Genomic DNA, 20,948 nt, shown 5'->3' with positions numbered 1-20,948 from the left:
AGAATTTTGAGCAAACCAGATTGTTTTGTTCACAAGCTAGAATATTTCAGAATTTTAAGCACCCCAGATTGTTTTGTGCACAAGCTAGAATATTTCAGAATTTTGGACAAACCAGATTTTTTTGTTCACAAGCTAGAATATTTCAGAATTTTAAGCACCCCAGATTGTTTTGTGCACAAGCTAGAATATTTCAGAATTTTGGACAAACCAGATTGGTTTTGTTCACAACCTAGAATATTTCAGAATTTTAAGCACCCAAGATTGTTTTGTTCACAAGCTAGAATAGTTAAGAATTTTGGACAAACCAGATTGTTTTGTTCACAAGCTAGAATATTTCAGAATTTTAAGCACCCCAGATTGTTTTGTGCACAAGCTAGAATATTTCAGAATTTTGGACAAACCAGATTGTTTTGTTCACAAGCTAGAATATTTCAGAATTTTAAGCACCCCAGATTGTTTTGTTCACAAGCTAGAATATTTAAGAATTTTGAGCAAACCAGATTGTTTTGTTCACAAGCTAGAATATTTCAGAATTTTAAGCACCCCAGATTGTTTTGTTCACAAGCTAGAATATTTCAGAATTTTAAGCACCCCAGTTTGTTTTGTTCACAAGCTAGAATATTTAAGAATTTTGAGCAAACCAGATTGTTTTGTTCACAAGCTAGAATATTTCAGAATTTTAAGCATCCCAGTTTGTTTTCTTCACAAGCTAGAATATTTCAGAATTTTAAACACCCCAGATTGTTTTGTCCACAAGCTAGAATATTTAAGAATTTTGAGCAAACCAGATTGTTTTGTTCACAAGCTAGAAAATTTAAGAATTTTAAGCACCCCAGATTGTTTTGTCCACAAGCTAGAATATTTAAGAATTTTGAGCAAACCAGATTGTTTTGTTCACAAGCTAGAATATTTCAGAATTATAAGCACCCCAGATTGTTTTGTTCACAAGCTAGAATATTTAAGAATTTAGAGCAAACCAGATTGTTTTGTTCACAAGCTAGAATATTTCAGAAATTTAAGCACCCCAGATTGTTTTGTTCACAAGCTAGAATATTTCAGAATTTTGGACAGACCAGATTGTTTTGTTCACAAGCTAGAATATTTCAGAATTTTAAGCACCCCAGATTGTTTTGTTCACAAACTAGAATATTTAAGAATTTAGAGCAAACCAGATTGTTTTGTTCACAAGCTACAATATTCAGAATTTTAAGCACCCCAGATCGTTTTGTTCACAAGCTAAAATATTTAAGAATTTTGAGCAAACCAGATTGTTTTGTTCACAAGCTAGAATATTTCAGAATTTTAAGCACCCCAGATTGTTTTGTTCACAAGCTAGAATATTTCAGAATTTTGAACAAACCAGATTGTTTTGTTCACAAGCTAGAATATTTCACAATTTTAAGCACCCCAGATTGTTTTGTTCACAAGCTAGAATGTTTCAGAATTTTGAACAAACCAGATTGTTTTGTTCACAAGCTAGAATATTTCACAATTTTAAGCACCCCAGACTGTTTTGTCCACAAGCTAGAATATTTAAGAATTTTGAGCAAACCAGATTGTTTTGTTCACAAGCAAGAACATTTCAGAATTTTAAGCATCCCAGATTGTTTTGTTCACAAGCTAGAATATTTAAGAATTTTGAGCAAACCAGATTGTTTCGTTCACAAGCTATAATATTTCAGAATTTTAAGCACCCCAGATTATTTTATCCACAAGCTAGAATATTTCAGAATTTTAAGCACCCCAGATTGTTTTGTTCACAAGCTAGAATATTTAAGAATTTTGAGCAAACCAGATTCTTTTGTTCACAAGCTAGAATATTTCAGAATTTTAAGCATCCCAGATTGTTTTGTTCACAAACTAGAATATTTAAGAATTTTGAGCAAACCAGATTGTTTTGTTCACAAGCTAGAATATTTCAGAATTTTAAGCACCCCAAATTGTTTAGTTCACAAGCTAGAATATTTCAGAATTTTAAGCACCCCAGATTGTTTTGTTCACAAGCTAGAATATTTAAGAATTTTAAGCACCCCAGATTGTTTTGTTCACAAGCTAGAATATTTCAGAATTTTAAGCACCCCAGATTGTTTTGTTCACAAGCTAGAATATTTCAGAATTTTAAGCACCCCAGATTGTTTTGTTCACAAGCTAGAATATTTCAGAATTTTAAGCACCCCAGATTGTTTTGTTCACAAGCTACAATATTTCAGAATTTTAAGCACCCCAGATTGTTTTGTTCACAAGCTAGAATATTTAAGAATTTAGAGCAAACCAGATTGTTTTGTTCACAAGCTAGAATATTCAGAATTTTAAGCACCCCAGATCATTTTGTTCACAAGCTAGAATATTTAAGAATTTTGAGCAAACCAGATTGTTTTGTTCACAAGCTACAATATTTCAGAATTTTAAGCACCCCAGATTGTTTTGTTCACAAGCTAGAATATTTAAGAATTTAGAGCAAACCAGATTGTTTTGTTCACAAGCTAGAATATTCAGAATTTTAAGCACCCCAGATTGTTTTGTTCACAAGCTAGAATATTTCAGAATTTTAAGCACCCCAGATTGTTTTGTTCACAAACTAGAATATTTAAGAATTTTAGACACCCTAGAATGTGAAGAGAAAAATTAATTTGGCACCCCATGCACCAAGCTACATATGACGTTAGATTTTAGCTGACAAATCTAGACAAGCAACAGTTTTATTGAACAATATTTTTCTTGAATTTATAAATTAAACAAATTTATTATTATGTAGTTTCATTAAAATTAAAATGAGTTTTACATTTCAAAAGACATATCCCTAGGAGCTACAGGCCAAGGAGCCTTTGGGGGGACTAGCACAGTGTATTATTGTATGTGTTTTGATAATGAATAAAATCTTATTTTATTCCACAATCTATTAAATAACAACCATAACATCAACGCTCAATGCACCAGTGTTTCTTTCTCGAAGAAGAAGAAGAAAGAGGGATTTAAGAAAGTGGTAGAAACTGAAAGAAAATATTATTCACGAGTTTGTTGTCGGATTAATTGCCGAAGTTCCTGGTATTAAACATGTCTCAAGAGAGAAAAGTGAAAAATATGGAGTTACAGTTGATGAGCAGCATTCTCTACAGGAAGTACAAGTGCAATTCAAGTATTTTTTCTTAAAAAATTGTCAACTGTCAACATGATTGCCATATGCTAAATTTTAGCCGAACAAGCCTAAATGTCAGCATTTTATCTTTTATACTAAATTAATAATAGGTTTTCCCCTGATAAATCTTTTCGAACATTCTGAAGTTCAAAGATATGATTTTATTACGCATTGCTTCTACAGAGTTTTGGATTCATTAGTGCTCTAGGCTGGATTTTTCAAAACTTGTTGTATTTTTTTAATCAAATTCTAATTTTCAGATTTTTGAAAAAATGAAAATTTTGAAAACAATTTCAAATATTTTTCTAATTCTAAATTTATCCAGTCCAAAGATATTCCAATTCTTATTGACTTGGTTTGCACATTTTAGGCCAAGTTTAAAAATAAAAATTTTAATGTCTTATTTAGATTATTTTCAAACTCAAGTTGCTTTAATTATTTGCTGGATAAAATAACCATTAAATTTCTCCGACAAAAAAAAAAAAATCTCCAAACTTCAGAATAGAAAGTATCTGACAACTCCGTTTTTGTTTTATTAAACAGTGAATTTCCTACCAAACACGAGCAGAATAAGGTAAAATAATAATTCCAGCGTAAAACGAGCAAAAATTACCATCAATAAATAAATGAAACCCAAAATTGAACGCATATGACCTATTTGTCGAACGCGTCAGACCACAAACAACAACCCAAAATGAACACAAATTAAAATAAATAATCAGGTCAAACCTGAACCGAACAGAAATTACTACAAACATTAGTAGGACCAACACTTCATACGTTTTCTAAAGAGCAGAACATCGTTTGCGCTTTGCGTCATTTGTTAAAGTACTGATTGCTACCTTACAGGGAGATTTAATTGTATCATGTATTTTATTTATTGGTTCCGACTTAAGATACATTTTTGGTCTCAAAATTAGGAAGCTGCTATCTCAAGTGTCGATTTAAAGGAGCACCAGTCCAGGGAGCAAAAGAACAATTTAGTGAGAACCCAAAATATAATTAATTGGAAAATCATAAATTAAAAGAAAACCGAAAAGGCCACTAAATCAAGATAGGGATTTGAATAGTTACCTTTACCGATGTGTTCATCACTACCAAGTGGTTTGAAGGGACCTTCACGTGGGTTCTTCAGGACCTTTAGTTCCCAGTTATCAGAAAAGACATCCCTCGCGATTGGATTTGTTGGTGTACTTAAAGGCAAATTGGACCCTTCTAAAATGTACGAAACGAAGCAAGGCACTTTCCAATGGGGAGCACAAACTAAGGCGTCATCAATACCAATTTTTTTCACACTAAAAACAGAAGTAATTCAAGCTGGGAAATACTATTGTAAGAAAATAAATAAATCTGTATTTTCAACAGCTGTTATTCTAAAAAAACGAAAGTTTTAAAGAAAATTGTATGTGGATGACAGGTTGAAATGTATGGCTGATGCTGAACGGCTTAGCCCCCTATTTTTTACCTTTTAAGTCAGCAAAAATAAAAACATCCTTATTTTCGATTTTTTTTTTTACAGTATGTTTTTTTTCGAAACATTGATTTGTGGGCAGGACTGTATCATAGTTTTTGTTATGGGGGAGGGGGGGGAGTGGGTTACCAGAAGAATGAAAAAGAAAGGGTTTGCCTCCTGCAGACATTTTCTAACAGTCTAAAATACGTTTTTTTTGCTGGCATTTTCGGATATGTTTACAAATTGAAGAAATAATTTTTAGGTTATTTAGGAGATATAGTTTTTTCTACCTGTATCTTCAAGACTAATTCGCGAATCGGTAAAATATTTTTTTAGGTGGGGGTTAAAACCTGGCACACCCAACCCCCTTAGGTACGGCCCCGTTGAGGGAGTAACTTATTGTTTTTTTTCTTTCTTACATAATTTAGGAAACTGGATGCCAGTCCTTCAAGGACGGACAGTAATGCCTCTTAAACAGGTGACATGCAATACTGTTAGTAGTATGTTAACTTATACTTCTAATACTTTATGTTCCATCCGGTGTTATTTGCGTGCGGCACGTTCCCTGGCAGCCTTCCATGGTAGATTACTAGACAAGTTATTAGGAAAGGTTTTTTAGGGAAAGCTGTCAATCACCCATGTGTTATCCACAGTTCCATTTTTGAAGTATGTGGAAACAGTTTGACGTGTTCGGTGAGATTACGTTCCTTGGCGTTTGATGGACCTTTGCGAAAAAGGGGTAATTAGTGATTGGATAATTTTTTAACGTGAAATCTCTGAATTAAATATTTTTGGAGCATGTACTTGACGATGGATAAAAGGGTTAAGGTGATTAGCAATTACGAGCAAGGATCCCCCCACTGGTTCCTGGCAGTAGGCTACGCATATCAAATTGCTGAAATGTGGGTTAGGTAACATGATTAAACACGCTTTTACAATCGGAATTCATTGATTGACATTTGCAAAAAAGGGGTAATTAGTGATTGGATAATTTTTTAACGTGAAGGGTCAATTTTGGAGGGAAAACCAAAAATACTCAGAATCGAAAATAAATGGGATCTACCTCAAGGAGAAGGCTCAGAGGCTCTTCGTTCCCCCATTTCTGAGGGCCGGGGAGGGGGGGTCAATTTTGGAGGAAAAACCAAAAATGCTCAGAATCGAGAATAAATGGGATCTGCCTCAAGGGGAAGGCTCAGAGGCCCCTCCTTCCCCCATTTCTGAGGGCAGGGGAGGGGGGGTCAATTTAGGAGGGAAAAACAAAAATACTCAGAATCGAAAATAAACAGGATCTGACTCAAGGGCAAGGCTCAGAGGCCCTTCCTTCCTCCATTTCTGAGGGCAGGGGAGGGGCGGGGGTCAATTTTGGAGGGGAAACCAAAAATACTCAGAATCGAAAATAAATGGGATCTGCCTCAAGGGCAAGGCACAGAAGCCCCTCCGTCCCCCATTTCTGAGGGCAGGGGGGGGGGTCAATTTTGGAGGGAAAACCAAAAATACTCAGAATCGAAAATAAACGGGATTTGGATTTCTTTCGTTGAAATGCAAGATATGGAATATTTCAGTAGTGACTTGTTGTGCTTTACCTTGTCACAGTTACATTCTCTTGATTTTTCGAAGTTCATTTTGAATTTCCGTCGTGAAATGCAAGAGTTGGAATATTTCAGTAGTGTTTTGTTGTGCTTTACCTTGTCACAGTTACATTCTGTTGATTTTCATAGTTCATTTTGAATTTCTTTCATTGAAATGCAAGAGTTGGAATATTTCAGTAGTGTTTTGTTGTGCTTTACCTTGTCACAGTTACATTCTCTTAATTTTTCAAAGTTCATTTTGAATTTCTTTCGTGAAATGCAAGAATTGGAATATTTCAGTAGTGTCTTGTCGTGGTTTACCTTGTCACAGCTACATTCTCATGATTTTTCAAAGTTCATTTTGAATTTCTGTCGTGAAATGCAAGAGTTGGAATATTTCAGTAGTGACTTGTTGTGCTTTACCTTGTCACAGTTACATTCTCTTGATTTTTCGAAGTTCATTTTGAATTTCTGTCGTGAAATGCAAGAGTTGGAAAATGTCAGTAGTGTTTTGTAGTGCTTTACCTTGTCACAGTTACATTCTGTTGATTTTCATAGTTCATTTTGAATTTCTTTCATTGAAATGCAAGAGTTGGAATATTTCAGTATTGTTTTGTTGTTCTTTACCTTGTCACAGTTACATTCTGTTCATTTTCATAGTTCATTTTGAATTTCGTTCATTGAAATGCAAGAGTTGGAATATTTCAGTAGTGTTTTGTTGTGCTTTACCTAGTCACAGTTACAGTCTCTTGATTTTTCGAAGTTCGTTTTGAATTTCTGTCGTGAAATGCAAGAGTTGGAATATTTCAGTAGTGTTTTGTTGTACTTTACCTAGTCACGGTTATATTCTGTTGATTTTCATAGTTCATTTTTAATTTGTTTCATTGAAATGCAAGAGTTGGAATATTTCAGTAGTGTATTGTTGTGTTTTACCTTGTCACAGTTACATTCTCTTAGATTTTCATAGTTCCTTTTGAAGTTGTTTCTTTGAAATGCAAGAGTTGGAGTTTTTCAGTAGTGTGTTGTTGTGCTTTACCTTGTCACAGTTACATTCTCTTAATTTTTCAATTTTCTTTTTGATTTTATGTAGTGAAATGCAAGAATTGAAATATTTCAATAGTGTAATGTCGTGGAATAACTTGTCACAGCTACATTCTCATGATTTTTCAAAGTTCATTTTGAATTTCTGTCGTGAAATGCAAGAGTTGGAATATTTCAGTAGTGACTTGTTGTGCTTTACCTTGTCACAGTTACATTCTCTTGATTTTTCGAAGTTCATTTTGAATTTCTGTCAAGAAATGCAAGAGTTGGAATATTTCAGTAGTGTTTTGTTGTGCTTTACCTTGTCACAGTTACATTCTGTTGATTTTCATAGTTCATTTTGAATTTCATTCATTGAAATGCAAGAGTTGGAATATTTCAGTAGTTTTTTGTTGTGCTTTACCTTGTCACAGTTACATTCTGTTGATTTTCATAGTTTATTTTGAATTTAGTTAATTGAAATGCAAGAGTTGGAATATTTCAGTAGTGTTTTGTTGTGCTTTACCTTGTCACAGTTACATTCTCTTGATTTTTCGAAATTCATTTTGAATTTCTGTCGTGAAACGCAAGAGTTGGAATATTTCAGTAGTGTTTTGTTGTGCTTTACCTTGTCACAGTTACATTCTCTTGATTTTCATAGTTCATTTTGAATTTCTTTCATTGAAATGCAAGAGTTGGAATATTTCAGTAGTGTTTTGTTGTGCTTTACCTTGTCACAGTTACATTCTCTTAATTTTTCAAAGTTCATTTTGAATTTCTTTCGTGAAATGCAAGAATTGGAATATTTCAGTAGAGTATTTTCGTGCTTTAACTTGTCACATCTAAATTATCATGTTTTTTATTATTTAATTTTTAATTTATTTCGTGAAATTCAAGAGTTGGAATATTTCAGTAGTGACTTGTTGTGCTTTACCTTGTCACAGTTACATTCTCTTGATTTTTCGAAGTTCATTTTGAAATTCTGTCGTGAAATGCAAGAGTTGGAATATTTCAGTAGTGTTTTGTTGTGCTTTACCTTGTCACAGTTACATTCTGTTGATTTTCATAGTTCATTTTGAATTTCTTTCATTGAAATGCAAGAGTTGGAATATTTCAGTAGTGTTTTGTTGTGCTTTACCTTGTCACAGTTACATTCTGTTAATTTTCATAGTTCATTTTGAATTTCTTTCATTGAAATGCAAGAGTTGGAATATTTCAGTAGTGTTTTGTTGTGCTTTTCCTTGTCACAGTTACATTCTCTTAATTTTTCAAAGTTCATTTTGAATTTCTTTCGCGAAATGCAAGAATTGGAATATTTCAGTAGTTTCTTGTCGTGGTTTACCTTCTCACAGCTACATTCTCATGATTTTTCGAAGTTCATTTTGAATTTCTGTCGTGAAATGCAAGAGTTGGAATATTTCAGTAGTGACTTGTTGTGCTTTACCTTGTCACAGTTACATTCTCTTGATTTTTAGTAGTTCATTTTGAATTTCTGTCGTAAAATGCAAGAGTTGGAATATTTCAGTAGTGTTTTGTTGTTCTTTACCTTGTCACAGTTACATTCTGTTGATTTTCCTTGTTCATTTTGAATTTCTTTCATTTATATGCAAGAGTTGGAATATTTCAGTAGTGTTTTGTTGTGCTTTACCTTGTCACAGTTACATTCTGTTGATTTTCATAGTTTATTTTGAATTTCGTTCATTGAAATGCAAGAGTTGGAATATTTCAGTAGTGTTTTGTTGTGCTTTACCTTGTCACAGTTACATTCTCTTGATTTTTCGAAGTTCATTTTGAATTTCTGTCGTGAAATGCAAGAGTTGGAATATTTCAGTTGTGTGTTGTTGTGCTGTACCTGGTCACAGTTACATTCTGTTGATTTTGATAGGTCATTTTGAATTTCTTTCATTGAAATGCAAGAGTTGGAATATTTCAGTAGTGTTTTGTTGTGCTTTACCTTGTCACAGTTACATTCTCTTAATTTTTCAAAGTTCATTTTGAATTTCTTTCGTGAAATGCAAGAATTGGAATATTTCAGTAGTGTCTTGTCGTGGTTTACCTTGTCACAGCTACATTCTCATGATTTTTCAAAGTTCATTTTGAATTTCTGTCGTGAAATGCAAGAGTTGGAATATTTCAGTGGTGACTTGTTGTGCTTTACCTTGTCACAGTTACATTCTCTTGATTTTTCGAAGTTCATTTTGAATTTCTGTCGTGAAATGCAAGAGTTGGAATATTTCAGTAGTGTTTTGTTGTGCTTTACCTTGTCACAGTTACATTCTGTTGATTTTCATAGTTCATTTTGAATTTCTTTCATTGAAATGCAAGAGTTGGAATATTTCAGTAGTGTTTTGTTGTGCTTTACCTTGTCACAGTTATATTCTGTTGATTTTCATAGTTCATTTTGAATTTCTTTCATTGAAATGCAAGAGTTGGAATATTTCAGTAGTGTTTTGTTGTGCTTTACCTTGTCACAGTTACATTCTCTTAATTTTTCAAAGTTCATTTTGAATTTCTTTCGTGAAATGAAAGAATTGGAATATTTCAGTAGTGTATTGTCGTGGTTTACCTTGTCACAGCTACATTCTCATGATTTTTCAAAGTTCATTTTGGATTTCTTTCGTTGAAAGCTAGAGTTTGAATATTTCAGTAGTGACTTGTTGTGCTTTACCTTGTCACAGTTACATTCTCTTGATTTTTCGAAGTTAATTTTGAATTTCTGTCGTGAAATGCAAGAGTTGGAATATTTCAGTAGTGTTTTGTTGTGCTTTACCTTGTCACAGTTACATTCTGTTGATTTTCATAGTTCATTTTGAATTTCTTTCATTGAAATGCAAGAGTTGGAATATTTCAGTAGTGTTTTGTTGTGCTTTACCTTGTCACAGTTACATTCTGTTGATTTTCATAGTTCATTTTGAATTTATTTAATTGAAATGCAAGAGTTGGAATATTTCAGTAGTGTTTTGTTGTGCTTTACCTTGTCACAGTTACATTCTCTTAATTTTTCAAAGTTAATTTTGAATTTCTGTCGTGAGTGCAAGAGTTGGAATATTTCAGTAGTTACTTGTCGTGGTTTACATTGTCACAGCTACATTCTCATGATTTTTCAAAGTTCATTTTGAATTTCTGTCGTGAAATGCAAGAGTTGAAATATTTCAGTAGTGACTTGTTGTGCTTTACCTGGTCAGAGTTGCATTCTCATTATTTTTCTAAGTTAATTTTTAATTTATTTCTTGAAATGCAAGAGCTGGAATATTTCAGTAGTGTTTTGTTGTGCTTTACATTTTCCCAGTTAAATTCTGTTGATTTTAATAGTTCATTTTAAATTTCTTTCATTGAAATGCAAGAGTTGGAATATTTCAGCAGTGTTTTGTTGTGCTTTACCTTGTCACAGTTACATTCTGTTGATTTTCATAGTTCATTTTGAATTTTTTTCATTGAAATGCAAGAGTTGGATTATTTCAGTAGTGTTTTGTTGTGCTTTACCTTGTCACAGTTACATTCTATTGATTTTTAGAAGTTCATTTTTAATTTCTGTCGTGAAATGCAAGAGTTGGAATATTTCAGTATAGTTTTTTTGTGCTTTACTTTGTCACAGTTACATTCTGTTGATTTTCATAGTTCATTTTGAATTTCTTTCATTGAAATGCAAGAGTTGGAATATTTCAGTAGTGTTTTGTTGATTTTTACCTTGTCACAGTTACATTCTCTTAATTTTTCAAAGTTCATTTTGAATTTCTTTCGTGAAATGCAAGAATTGGAATATTTCAGCAGTGTCTTGTCGTGGTTTACCTTGTCACAGCTACATTCTCATGATTTTTCAAAGTTCATTTTGAATTTCTGTCGTGAAATGCAAGAGTTGGAATATTTCAGTAGGGACCTGTTGTGCTTTACCTTGTCACAGTTAAAATTCTCTTGATTTTTCGAAGTTCATTTTGAATTTCTGTCGTGAAATGCAAGAGTTGGAATATTTCAGTAGTGTTTTGTTGTGCTTTACCTTGTCACAGTTACATTCTGTTGATTTTCATAGTTCATTTTGAATTTCTTTCATTGAAATGCAAGAGTTGGAATATTTCAGTAGTGTTTTGTTATGCTTTACCTTGTCACAGTTACATTCTGTTGATTTTCATAGATCATTTTGAATTTCTTTCATTGAAATGCAAGAGTTGGAATATTTCAGCAGTGTTTTGTTGTGGTTTACCTTGTCACAGTTACATTCTCTTAATTTTCAAAGTTCATTTTGAATTTCTGTCGTGAAATGCAAGAGTTGGAATATTTCAGTAGTGACTTGTTGTGCTTTACCTTGTCACAGTTACATTCTCTTGTTTTTTCGAAGTTCATTTTGAATTTCTGTCGTAAAATGCAAGAGTTGGAATATTTCAGTAGTGTTTTGTTGTGCTTTACCTTGTCACAGTTACATTCTGTTGATTTTCATAGTTCATTTTGAATTTCTTTAATTGAAATGCAAGAGTTGGAATATTTCAGTAGTGTTTTGTTGTGCTTTACCTTGTCACAGTTACGTTCTCTTAATTTTTCAAAGTTCATTTTGAATTTCTTTCGTGAAACCCAAGAATTGGAATATTTCAGTAGTGTCTTGTCGTGGTTTACCTTGTCACGGCTTCATTCTCATGATTTTTCAAAGTTCATTTTGGATTTCTTTCGTTGAAATGCAAGGGTTGGAATATTTCAGTAGTGACTTGCTGTGCTTTACCTTGTCACAGTTACATTCTCTTGATTTATCAAAGTTCATTTTGAATTTCTGTCGTGAAATGCAAGAAATGGAATATTTCAGTAGTGTTTTGTTGTGCTATACCTTGTCACAGTTACATTCTGTTGATTTTCATATTTCAATTTGAACTTCTTTCATTGAAATGCAAGAGCTGGAATATTTTAGTAGTGTTTTGTTGTGCTTTACCTTGTTACAGTTACATTCTCTTAATTTTTCAAAGTTCATTTTGAATTTCTTTCGTGAAATGCAAGAATTGGAATATTTCAGTAGTGTCTTGTCATGGTTTACCTTGTCACAGCTACATTCTCATGATTTTTCAAAATTCATTTTGAATTTTTTTCAGTAAGGACACTCGATATCCTAAAAGTGCTTGATTCAAACTTTTACCTTGAGCATCTATGCTGTTAGCAGAATTTCAAAAAAGGAACGTTTATGAGTGTTGGCGTATCTGATGAAATAATTTAGGTCGTATGATCAATTTAATTTATTTTTTAATTCAGTAGTTTTTCAGTAAGGACACTCGATATCCTAAAAGTGTCTGATTAAAACTTTTACCTTGAGCATCGATGTTGTTAGCAGAATTTCAAAAAGGATCGTTTATGAGGGCTGGCGTATCCGATGAAATAATTTAGTTCGTATTATCAATTTAATTTATTTTTTAATTCAGTAGTTTTTCAGTAAGGACACTCGATATCCTAAAAGTGTTTGATTCAAACTTTTACCTTGAGCATCGATGTTATTAGCAGAATTTCAAAAAAGGATCGTTTATGAGGGCTGGCGTATCTGGCGTTTATGAGGGCAGAGACGACACACACATAGAGACGACAAACATACAGAGAAGACAAAAACAGAGACGACACACTCACATAGAGACGACACACACACACACAAAGACAACAAACACAGAGACAACATACGCACAGTTACGACACATGCACAGAGACGACACACACACAGAGTCCACTCACACACAGAGAGGACAAACACACAGAAACGACAGACACACAGAGACGAATCACACACAGACACGACAAACACACAGAACCGACCCATAGAGACGACACAAGCACAGAGACGATACACACACCCAGAGTCAACACACACAGAGAGACGAGACATGGCGTATCTGATGAAATAATTTAGGTCGTATGATCAATTTAATTTTTTTTTTTTAATACTGTAGTTTTTTTAGTAAGGACACTCAAGACAACACGCACACAGAGAGAACACACACACACAGATACGAAACACACACAGAGACGACACATGCATACAGACAACACACACACACAAACACACACACACACACAGACGACACTCATACAGAGACGTCACACACACAGAGACGACACACACACAGAGACGACACACTCAAAGAGACGACTTACACATAGAGACGACACACACAAACACACACACACAGACGACAAACACACAGAGACGAGACACATAGAGAGACGACATACACACACAGAGAGATGACAAACACTTAGAGACGACAGACACAAAGAGATGACTCACACACATAGAGGACAAACACACAGAACCGACACACACAGAGAGACGACACACACACATAGAGACAACACAGACACAGAGACGACACACACACAGAGACGACACATACACAGAGGCGACACACACATAGATACGAAAAACATACAGAGAAGACACAAAAAACAGAGACGACACACTCACATAGAGACGACACACACACACACACACACACACACACACACACACACAAACACACACACAAACACACACAAACACACACACACATAACATATACACACACACACACACACAACACACACACACACACACACACACACACACATACACACACACACACACACACACACACACACACACATACACACACACACACACAAAGACAACAAACAAAGAGAAAATATGCAAAGTCGACATAGCTTTATTTCATTTTTTAAGGTTAATTTAGACGAGGTTACGTGCGCGCACGTAACCTCGTCTAAATTAACCTTAAAAAATGAAATAAAGCTATGTCGACTTTGCATATTTTCTCTTTGTTTGTTGTCTTTGTGTGTGTGTGTGGTGTGTGTGTGTGTGTGTGTGTGTCGTCTCTATGTGAGTGTGTCGTCTCTGTTTTTTGTGTCTTCTCTGTATGTTTTTCGTATCTATGTGTGTGTCGCCTCTGTGTATGTGTCGTCTCTGTGTGTGTGTCGTCTCTGTGTCTGTGTTGTCTCTCTGTGTGTGTGTCGTCTCTCTGTGTCTGTCGTCTCTGTGTGTTTGTCGTCTCTCTGTGTGGGTTTGTCGTCTCTCTATGTGTCTCGTCTCTGTGTGTTTATCGTCTCTCTCGCTTTCTCTGTGTGCGTTTGTGTGTGTGTGTGTTTGTTTTTTTTTTTTTGTTTGTGTGTATGTTTGTGTGTGCGCGTCTGTCTGTATGTCTGTGTGTTTGTGTGTGTGTTTGTGTGTGTGTGTGTGTGTGTGTGTGTGTGTGTGTGTGTGTGTGTGTGTGTGTGTGTGTGTGTGTGTGTGTGTGTGTGTGTGTGTGTGTGTGTGTGTGTGTGTGTGTGTGTGTGTGTGTGTGTGTGTGTGTGTGTGTGTGTGTGTGTGTGTGTGTGTGTGTGTGTGTGTGTGTGTGTGTGTGTGTGTGTGTGTGTGTGTGTGTGTGTGTGTGTTTGTGTGTGTGTGTTTGTGTGTGTGTGTGTGTGTGTGTTAGTGTGTCTGTGTTTGTGTGTTTGTGTGTGTGTGTGTTTGTCGTCTCTATATGTAAGTCGTCACTTTGAGTGTGTCGTCTCTGTGTGTGTCGCCTCTGTATGGGTGTCGTCTGTGTGTGTGTGTGTGTGTGTTGTCTCTATGCATGTCGTCTCTATGTGTGTTTCGTATCTGTTTGTGTGTGTTCCCTCTGTGTGCGTGTTGTCTTGAGTGTCCTTACTAAAAAAACTACTGTATTGAAAAAAAAAAAATTAAATTGATCATACGACCTAAATTATTTCATCAGATACGCCATGTCTCGTCTCTCTGTGTGTGTTGACTCTGTGTGTGTTTCGTATCTGTGCTAGTGTCGTCTCTATGTCTCGTTTTTGTGTGTTTGTCCTCTCTGTGTGTGATTCGTCTCTTTGTGTCTGTCGTCTCTGTGTGTTTGTCCTCTCTGTGTGTGAGTGGACTCTGTGTGTGTGTCGTCTCTGTGCATGTGTCGTAACTGTGCGTGTGTTGTCTCTGTGTTTGTTGTCTTTCGTCTCTGTGCATATGTCGTAACTGTGCGTGTGTTGTCTCTGTGTTTGTTGTCTTTGTGTGTGTGTGTGTGTCGTCTCTATGTGTGTGTGTCGTCTCTGTTTGTGTGTCTTCTCTGTATGTTTGTCGTCTCTATGTGTGTGTCACCTCTGTGTATGTGTCGTCTCTGTGTGTGTTTCGTCTCTGTGTGTGTGTGTCGTCTCTGTGTCTGTGTCAACGCTCCAATCTGAACACTGACTAAGACCCCAATTCTGAGCTAGTGAATTTCAACCATTCAGGCTGGTGGACTAAGACCCCAATTCTGAATTAGTGAATTTCACCCATTCAGGCTGGTGGACTAAGACCCCCATTCTGAGATAGTGTAATTCCACCATTCAGGCTGTTGGACTAAGACCCCAATTCTGAGCTGGTTGATTTCCGCCATTCATGCTGGTGTACTGGAACCCAACAACATCGATTCTCAAGGTAAAAGTTTGAATCAAACACTTAGGATATCGAGTGTCCTTACTGAAAAAAACTACTGAATTAAAAAATAAATTAAATTGATCATACGACCTAAATTATTTCATCAGATACGCCAGCACTCATAAACGATCCTTTTTTGAAATTCTGCTAATAACATAGATGCCCAAGGTAAAAGTTTGAATCAAACACTTTTAGGATATCGAGTGTCCTTACTGAAAAACTACTGAATTACAAAATAAATTAAATTGATCATACGACCTAAATTATTTCATCAGATACGCCAGCACTCATAAACGTTCCTTTTTTGAAATTCTGCTAACAGCATAGATGCTCAAAGTAAAAGTTTGAATCAAACACTTTTAGGATATCGAGTGTCCTTACTGAAAAACTACTGAATTAAAAAATAATTTAAATTGATCATACGACCTAAATTATTTCATCAGATACGCCAGCCATCATATACGATCCTTTTTTGAAATTCTGCTAATGACATAGATGCTCAAGTTAAAAGTTTGAATCAAACACTTTTAGGATATCGAGTGTCCTTACTTAAAAACTACTGAATTAAAAAAATAAATTAAATTGATAATACGAACTAAATTATTTCATCAGATACCCCAGCCCTCATAAACGATCCTTTTTGAAATTCTACTAACAACATCGATGCTCAAGGTAAAAGTTTGAATCAAAGACTTTTAGGATATCGAGTGTCCTTACTGAAAAACTACTGAATTAAAAAAAAAATTAAATTGATCATACGAACTAAATTATTTCATCAGATACGCCAGCATTCATAAACGTTCCTTGAAATTCTGCTAACAGCATAGATGCTCAAGGTAAAAGTTTTAATCAAACACTTTTAGGATATCGAGTGTCCTTACTGAAAAAAATTCAAAATGAATTTTGAAAAATCATGAGAATGTAGCTGTGACAAGGTAAACCATGACAAGACACTACTGAAATATTCCAATTCTTGCATTTCACGAAAGAAATTCAAAATGAACTTTGAAAAATTAAGAGAATGTAACTGTGACAAGGTAAAGCACAACAAAACACTACTGAAATATTCCAACTCTTGCATTTCAATGAAAGAAATTCAAAATGAACTATGAAAATCAACAGAATGTAACTGTGACAAGGTAAAGCACAACAAAACACTACTGAAATATTCCAACTCTTGCATTTCACGACAGAAATTCAAAATGAACTTCGACAAATGAAGAGAAAGTAACTGTGACAAGGTAAAGCGCAACAAGTCACTACTGAAATATTCCAACTCTTGCATTTCAACGAAAGAAATCCAAAATGAACTTTGAAAAATCATGAGAATGTAGCCGTGACAAGGTAAACCACGACAAGACACTACTGAAATATTCCAATTCTTGCATTTCACGAAAGAAATTCAAAATGAACTTTGAAAAATTAAGAGAATGTAACTGTGACAAGGTAATGCACAACAAAACACTACTGAAATATTCCAACTCTTGCATTTCAATGAAAGAAATTCAATACAGTTTTAAATTATAATCCAGATTTAGTAGGTTGTCGTGGTGTTCAGAAGATCAGTTTTGAAACAGATCAAAAATGTTTCAAGTATGCTTTCCTCATATCAGCATTCGAGCTTCTAGCACGTGATTCTACCAAGACGAATTTAGACAATTGGGCTGCACATGGGAAGGACAGGTCCGATTTTCCTAGTGTAGATTTCTTGTGTTTAGAAGGTAAATACCCAGTAACGCTTCGATGCATTGATATTTTTGAAAGGGCTAATGCCCACTTAAATATCGGCGTTACTGTGGTTCAGTATGAAACTGAATTTGAAGATGGGGTTCATTTGAAAAATAAGGGGGTGGTTTTCACTGTAAGGGGCCCGTCAATTGATTTGATCAGACACTGGGTTTGGTTGTTATACACACCACCTAGTGAACCGAATGCAATTGGCCATTTTAACCCTATCACAGACATCAGTAGAGTTCTGGGGGGGGGGGTGGTAAACATAGGGGGACCCGTTTCGACTGTCCAACATGTCTGTCACAGTTCCGTAGTGATATAAAACTACGGGATCATATGAAGCATTGTAGCCGACATGGCTACCAGACAGTGGAAACGGTTTCAGGGGATAGGGACATTTTACGCTTCAAAAATTTCCAAAACACCCTCCCCCAGTGCAACAAAATATCTTTAGACTGTGAAGCTAGGCTGGTGGAGGTGAATGATCCCCGATTTCCAAACCGAATGAAAGAACATCAAGCTATCGCAGCGTCCTATGCTCATGCACAAAGAGATAAGTCTAACTCCAGTCAGTTGTTGAAAATAGTAGACAAGTTGGATAAGGGCGAGTGCCTGGTCACGGCATTAACTAAACTGCGTGGCAATGCTAATGGCGCTTTTTCTTATGTGCTAAATACGCACTACCCTATGGTTCTGTCTACAGAGGACCGTCTTGCGATTAAAGATAAAAAAATATGTTGGGTTTGTAAGGGGGAGTTTGTAGAGGAGGATAAGGGGACTAAAGGGACAAGAGGGGGGAGGGGGAAAGTCAGAGACCATAATCACTTTTAGCAGGAAATATCCTCGGGGGGTAGTAATTTTAGGGGGGTTGCGCATCAATCGTGTATTTTTATCCCTGTTTTTATCCACAACTCAAATTATGATTTAAAATTTATTTTACCGGCACTGGCACGTATGCATAGGAAGGGAGGGCGAGTAGACAGTCCATGGGTAAATAGTTCATTTACCTATAACATTATCCCCAAATCGGTCGAGAAGTTGTTGCTTCTCAAGCTGAAATGGCAGGCAGTGGATAATGAGCATACGTTTTTGAATAAAATCAGGTTTTTATATTCCTTTAGTTTTTTTGCCAAGCCATTGAGTCAATTGATTCAAGTGCAGAAAAGCGACAATTTTGATAGCTTTCCCTTGCTTAAACAGCACTTTCCAGACAGTGAAATGTATTATCTGTTGACCTGCAAAGGTATATACGAATACGATTATTACTGTTCTGGTGCTCGCTTAAGCGAAGTGAAACTACCTCCAATTCAAGCTTTTTACAATTCACTGACCAGCAATGAATGCCAAGCTGAGGAGTATGAGTTTGCCAAGAAGGTTTGGTCTAAGGGGGATTGTAAAAATGGGTGGGATTATTGTAGACAGTACTTGGCCAGTGACGTTCTAACTCTGTTGGATATAGTCTGTAATAACACAGACCAAATCTATTTAGAGTTTGGGTTAGATATAGGCTACTTATTTTCCACACCACAGTTAGTGATGGATTTTATTCTAAAAATTAGTAGGGAGGAAATAGGCGTAATAACCGACGTAAGTCAGCACCTTTTTGTAGAGCGTTCAATGAGGGGAGGGTATGTTTTTCATGGGGACTGCGTCTTGTCAACCAATCCGAGCGGACAAGGCACCAGTGTAGAGTCAAAAGCAGTGTTCTTGGACATGAACTCATTGTACCCCTCGGCGATGTCTCACTACTCTCTGCCGTGTGGGAACTCTCAATGGCTTGAGAATCCTTGTGAATTCCCCGACATTACCATCGTCGAGGACAATGGGCCACAAGGATGGTTCTTTGAAATTGACGGTCACATTCCGCTGGCGCTTCACGACTCAGTCAAAGATTTTGTCTTTCCCTGTATCAATCGACCCGTGAGCAGGGACTCTCTGATTCCCTACAATCGACCATTGGTTGAGCATATGGGGATGCACTGGACTCCCTCTAAGCAAAAACTGATTGCTGATTTGGACCCTAAAGAGAATATCGTTGTTCACCATGTGCTTTTGCATTGGATGGTGAACAACGGTTTCAAAATCACCAAAATACATAGGGTCCTGCAGTTTAATCAGCGACCCTACTTGAAAACTTTATCGACACTTTTGTCGATAAACGCTCTAGGGCAAATTCAAAGGTGGAGAAGGAAATGTATAAGCTCATTCTAAATTCAGCGTTTGGCAAAATTCGTGAAAGTGTAAGTAACAGATCTCGTTGTGACGCCGTGACTGACCCTTAAGAGTGTGCACAAATTATTGCCGACCCCAATTTTACATCATTCACAAGCATAGAGACTGGCATGGTTCTTCTACACAGGCGAAAGCGAAATGTGGTACTAAACAAGAATAGAGCAGGTGGCAGTTCAGTACTTGAAATTTCGAAAAAGCTCATGTTGTCGTTCTTTTATAATGTGCGCAAGGTTCAATATCCATGGGAGGGTGATGTTCAACTTTACTACGGGGATACAGATCCTCTGCTGTTAAAGATAAATGGGACCGAAGATTTACTGTGTTATTTAGAAAAGGGGGAATACATCAGCTGGCGGATAGATTTCACCAACTGGAATCCATCACTCAATCCCGAGTTGGTGAAACGTCAATCTCCCAATCAACTATTAATATTAAAATCAGAGACGGGGAGTGATTTGATATCCAGGGGGGTGTTCCCGGGTTCCAAAGTCTATTGTGTTGAAACTCTTTGTGGGGAAGAAAAGAACGCGTGTAAAGGGGTGCCTACACATTTTGTAAAGAGCAATATCAACATGAGCGTGTACAGAGACTGGGTAGAAAGTAGCCTAGTGCCGAGAGCACAAGTGCTTGCAATTCGCTCTCTACAGTATAGAAATTATACTGTGAGAGTGGAAAAGAATGCAATGTCGTGTATATCCGACAAAGTCTATATGCTCGAGAATGGTGAGAGTGTCCTACCTCATGGCCACTACCGTATTTCAGACCGAGTTGAATGCATAGACTATCGCAATCAACTTGGTCTGGATAAATTAACCTAACTTGAACTAACCAACCACTAACCTAACCTTCACCAACCCATTCATAAATTAACTAACCACCACCAACCCGTTCATAAATTAACTAACCTCAACTAACCCAACCTCAACTAACCTGTAGCAGTGACGAAAACTCTTGTATACAGTTTTTTCCACCCCGGCCCCTCCCGGGGGGGGCCCTTCCCGCGGCCGCCCAGGGGGGGGGTCCCACATTTAAGTTCACTGTAATTTTCAACTGTGCTAGTTCATATTCCAAGTGTTTTTTTTGTTGTTGTACGGAAAAGTGTTATTGTACGGAAAAGTGTTTACAGACAATAAGTGCTGCTGATGTTGTTGTACAGAAAAGTATTTAAAGACAATAAGTGCTGTTCATGTTGTTGTACAGAAAAGTTTTTAAAGACAATATGTGCTGAAGATGGTCAAAAAGTGTTTTTATTGTACAAAATTTGTTATCGTTGTTCTTGTTGAACAAATAGAGTTTTCATGTTGACCATGAAATTATATCAGGTTCTTGTTGAACAAGTTTTATTTTTATCGTTGCAGTACACGTTGAACAAATATTTGTATCCATGCAGTGCCGTAA

At 35.9% G+C, this 20,948-nt stretch overlaps 1 protein-coding gene across 2 annotated transcripts in view; it reads right to left on the bottom strand.

Annotated features, from left to right (window-relative positions):
- PAN2 (PAN2-PAN3 deadenylation complex catalytic subunit PAN2) overlaps window positions 1–20,948 on the bottom strand; it is a 207,770-nt gene that overhangs the window by 34,748 nt on the left and 152,074 nt on the right. The window contains exon 16 of one of the 2 annotated variants that reach the window (XM_089090455.1): window positions 4,217–4,431. In XM_089090455.1, coding sequence (XP_088946581.1) covers window positions 4,217–4,431 — 215 coding nt within the window. Of the gene's footprint in view, window positions 1–4,210; window positions 4,432–20,948 lie in introns of both variants that reach the window. The other variant, XM_089090454.1, reaches the window with a different exon arrangement.

This window comes from Artemia sp. Qi Xiang Cuo, chromosome 6, assembly GCF_049724085.1.
Source record: "Artemia sp. Qi Xiang Cuo chromosome 6, ASM4972408v1, whole genome shotgun sequence".
Classification (NCBI taxonomy): domain Eukaryota; kingdom Metazoa; phylum Arthropoda; class Branchiopoda; order Anostraca; family Artemiidae; genus Artemia; species Artemia sp. Qi Xiang Cuo.
Note: the sequence above shows the minus strand (reverse complement) of the source record. Positions and strands in the feature narration are given on the sequence as shown.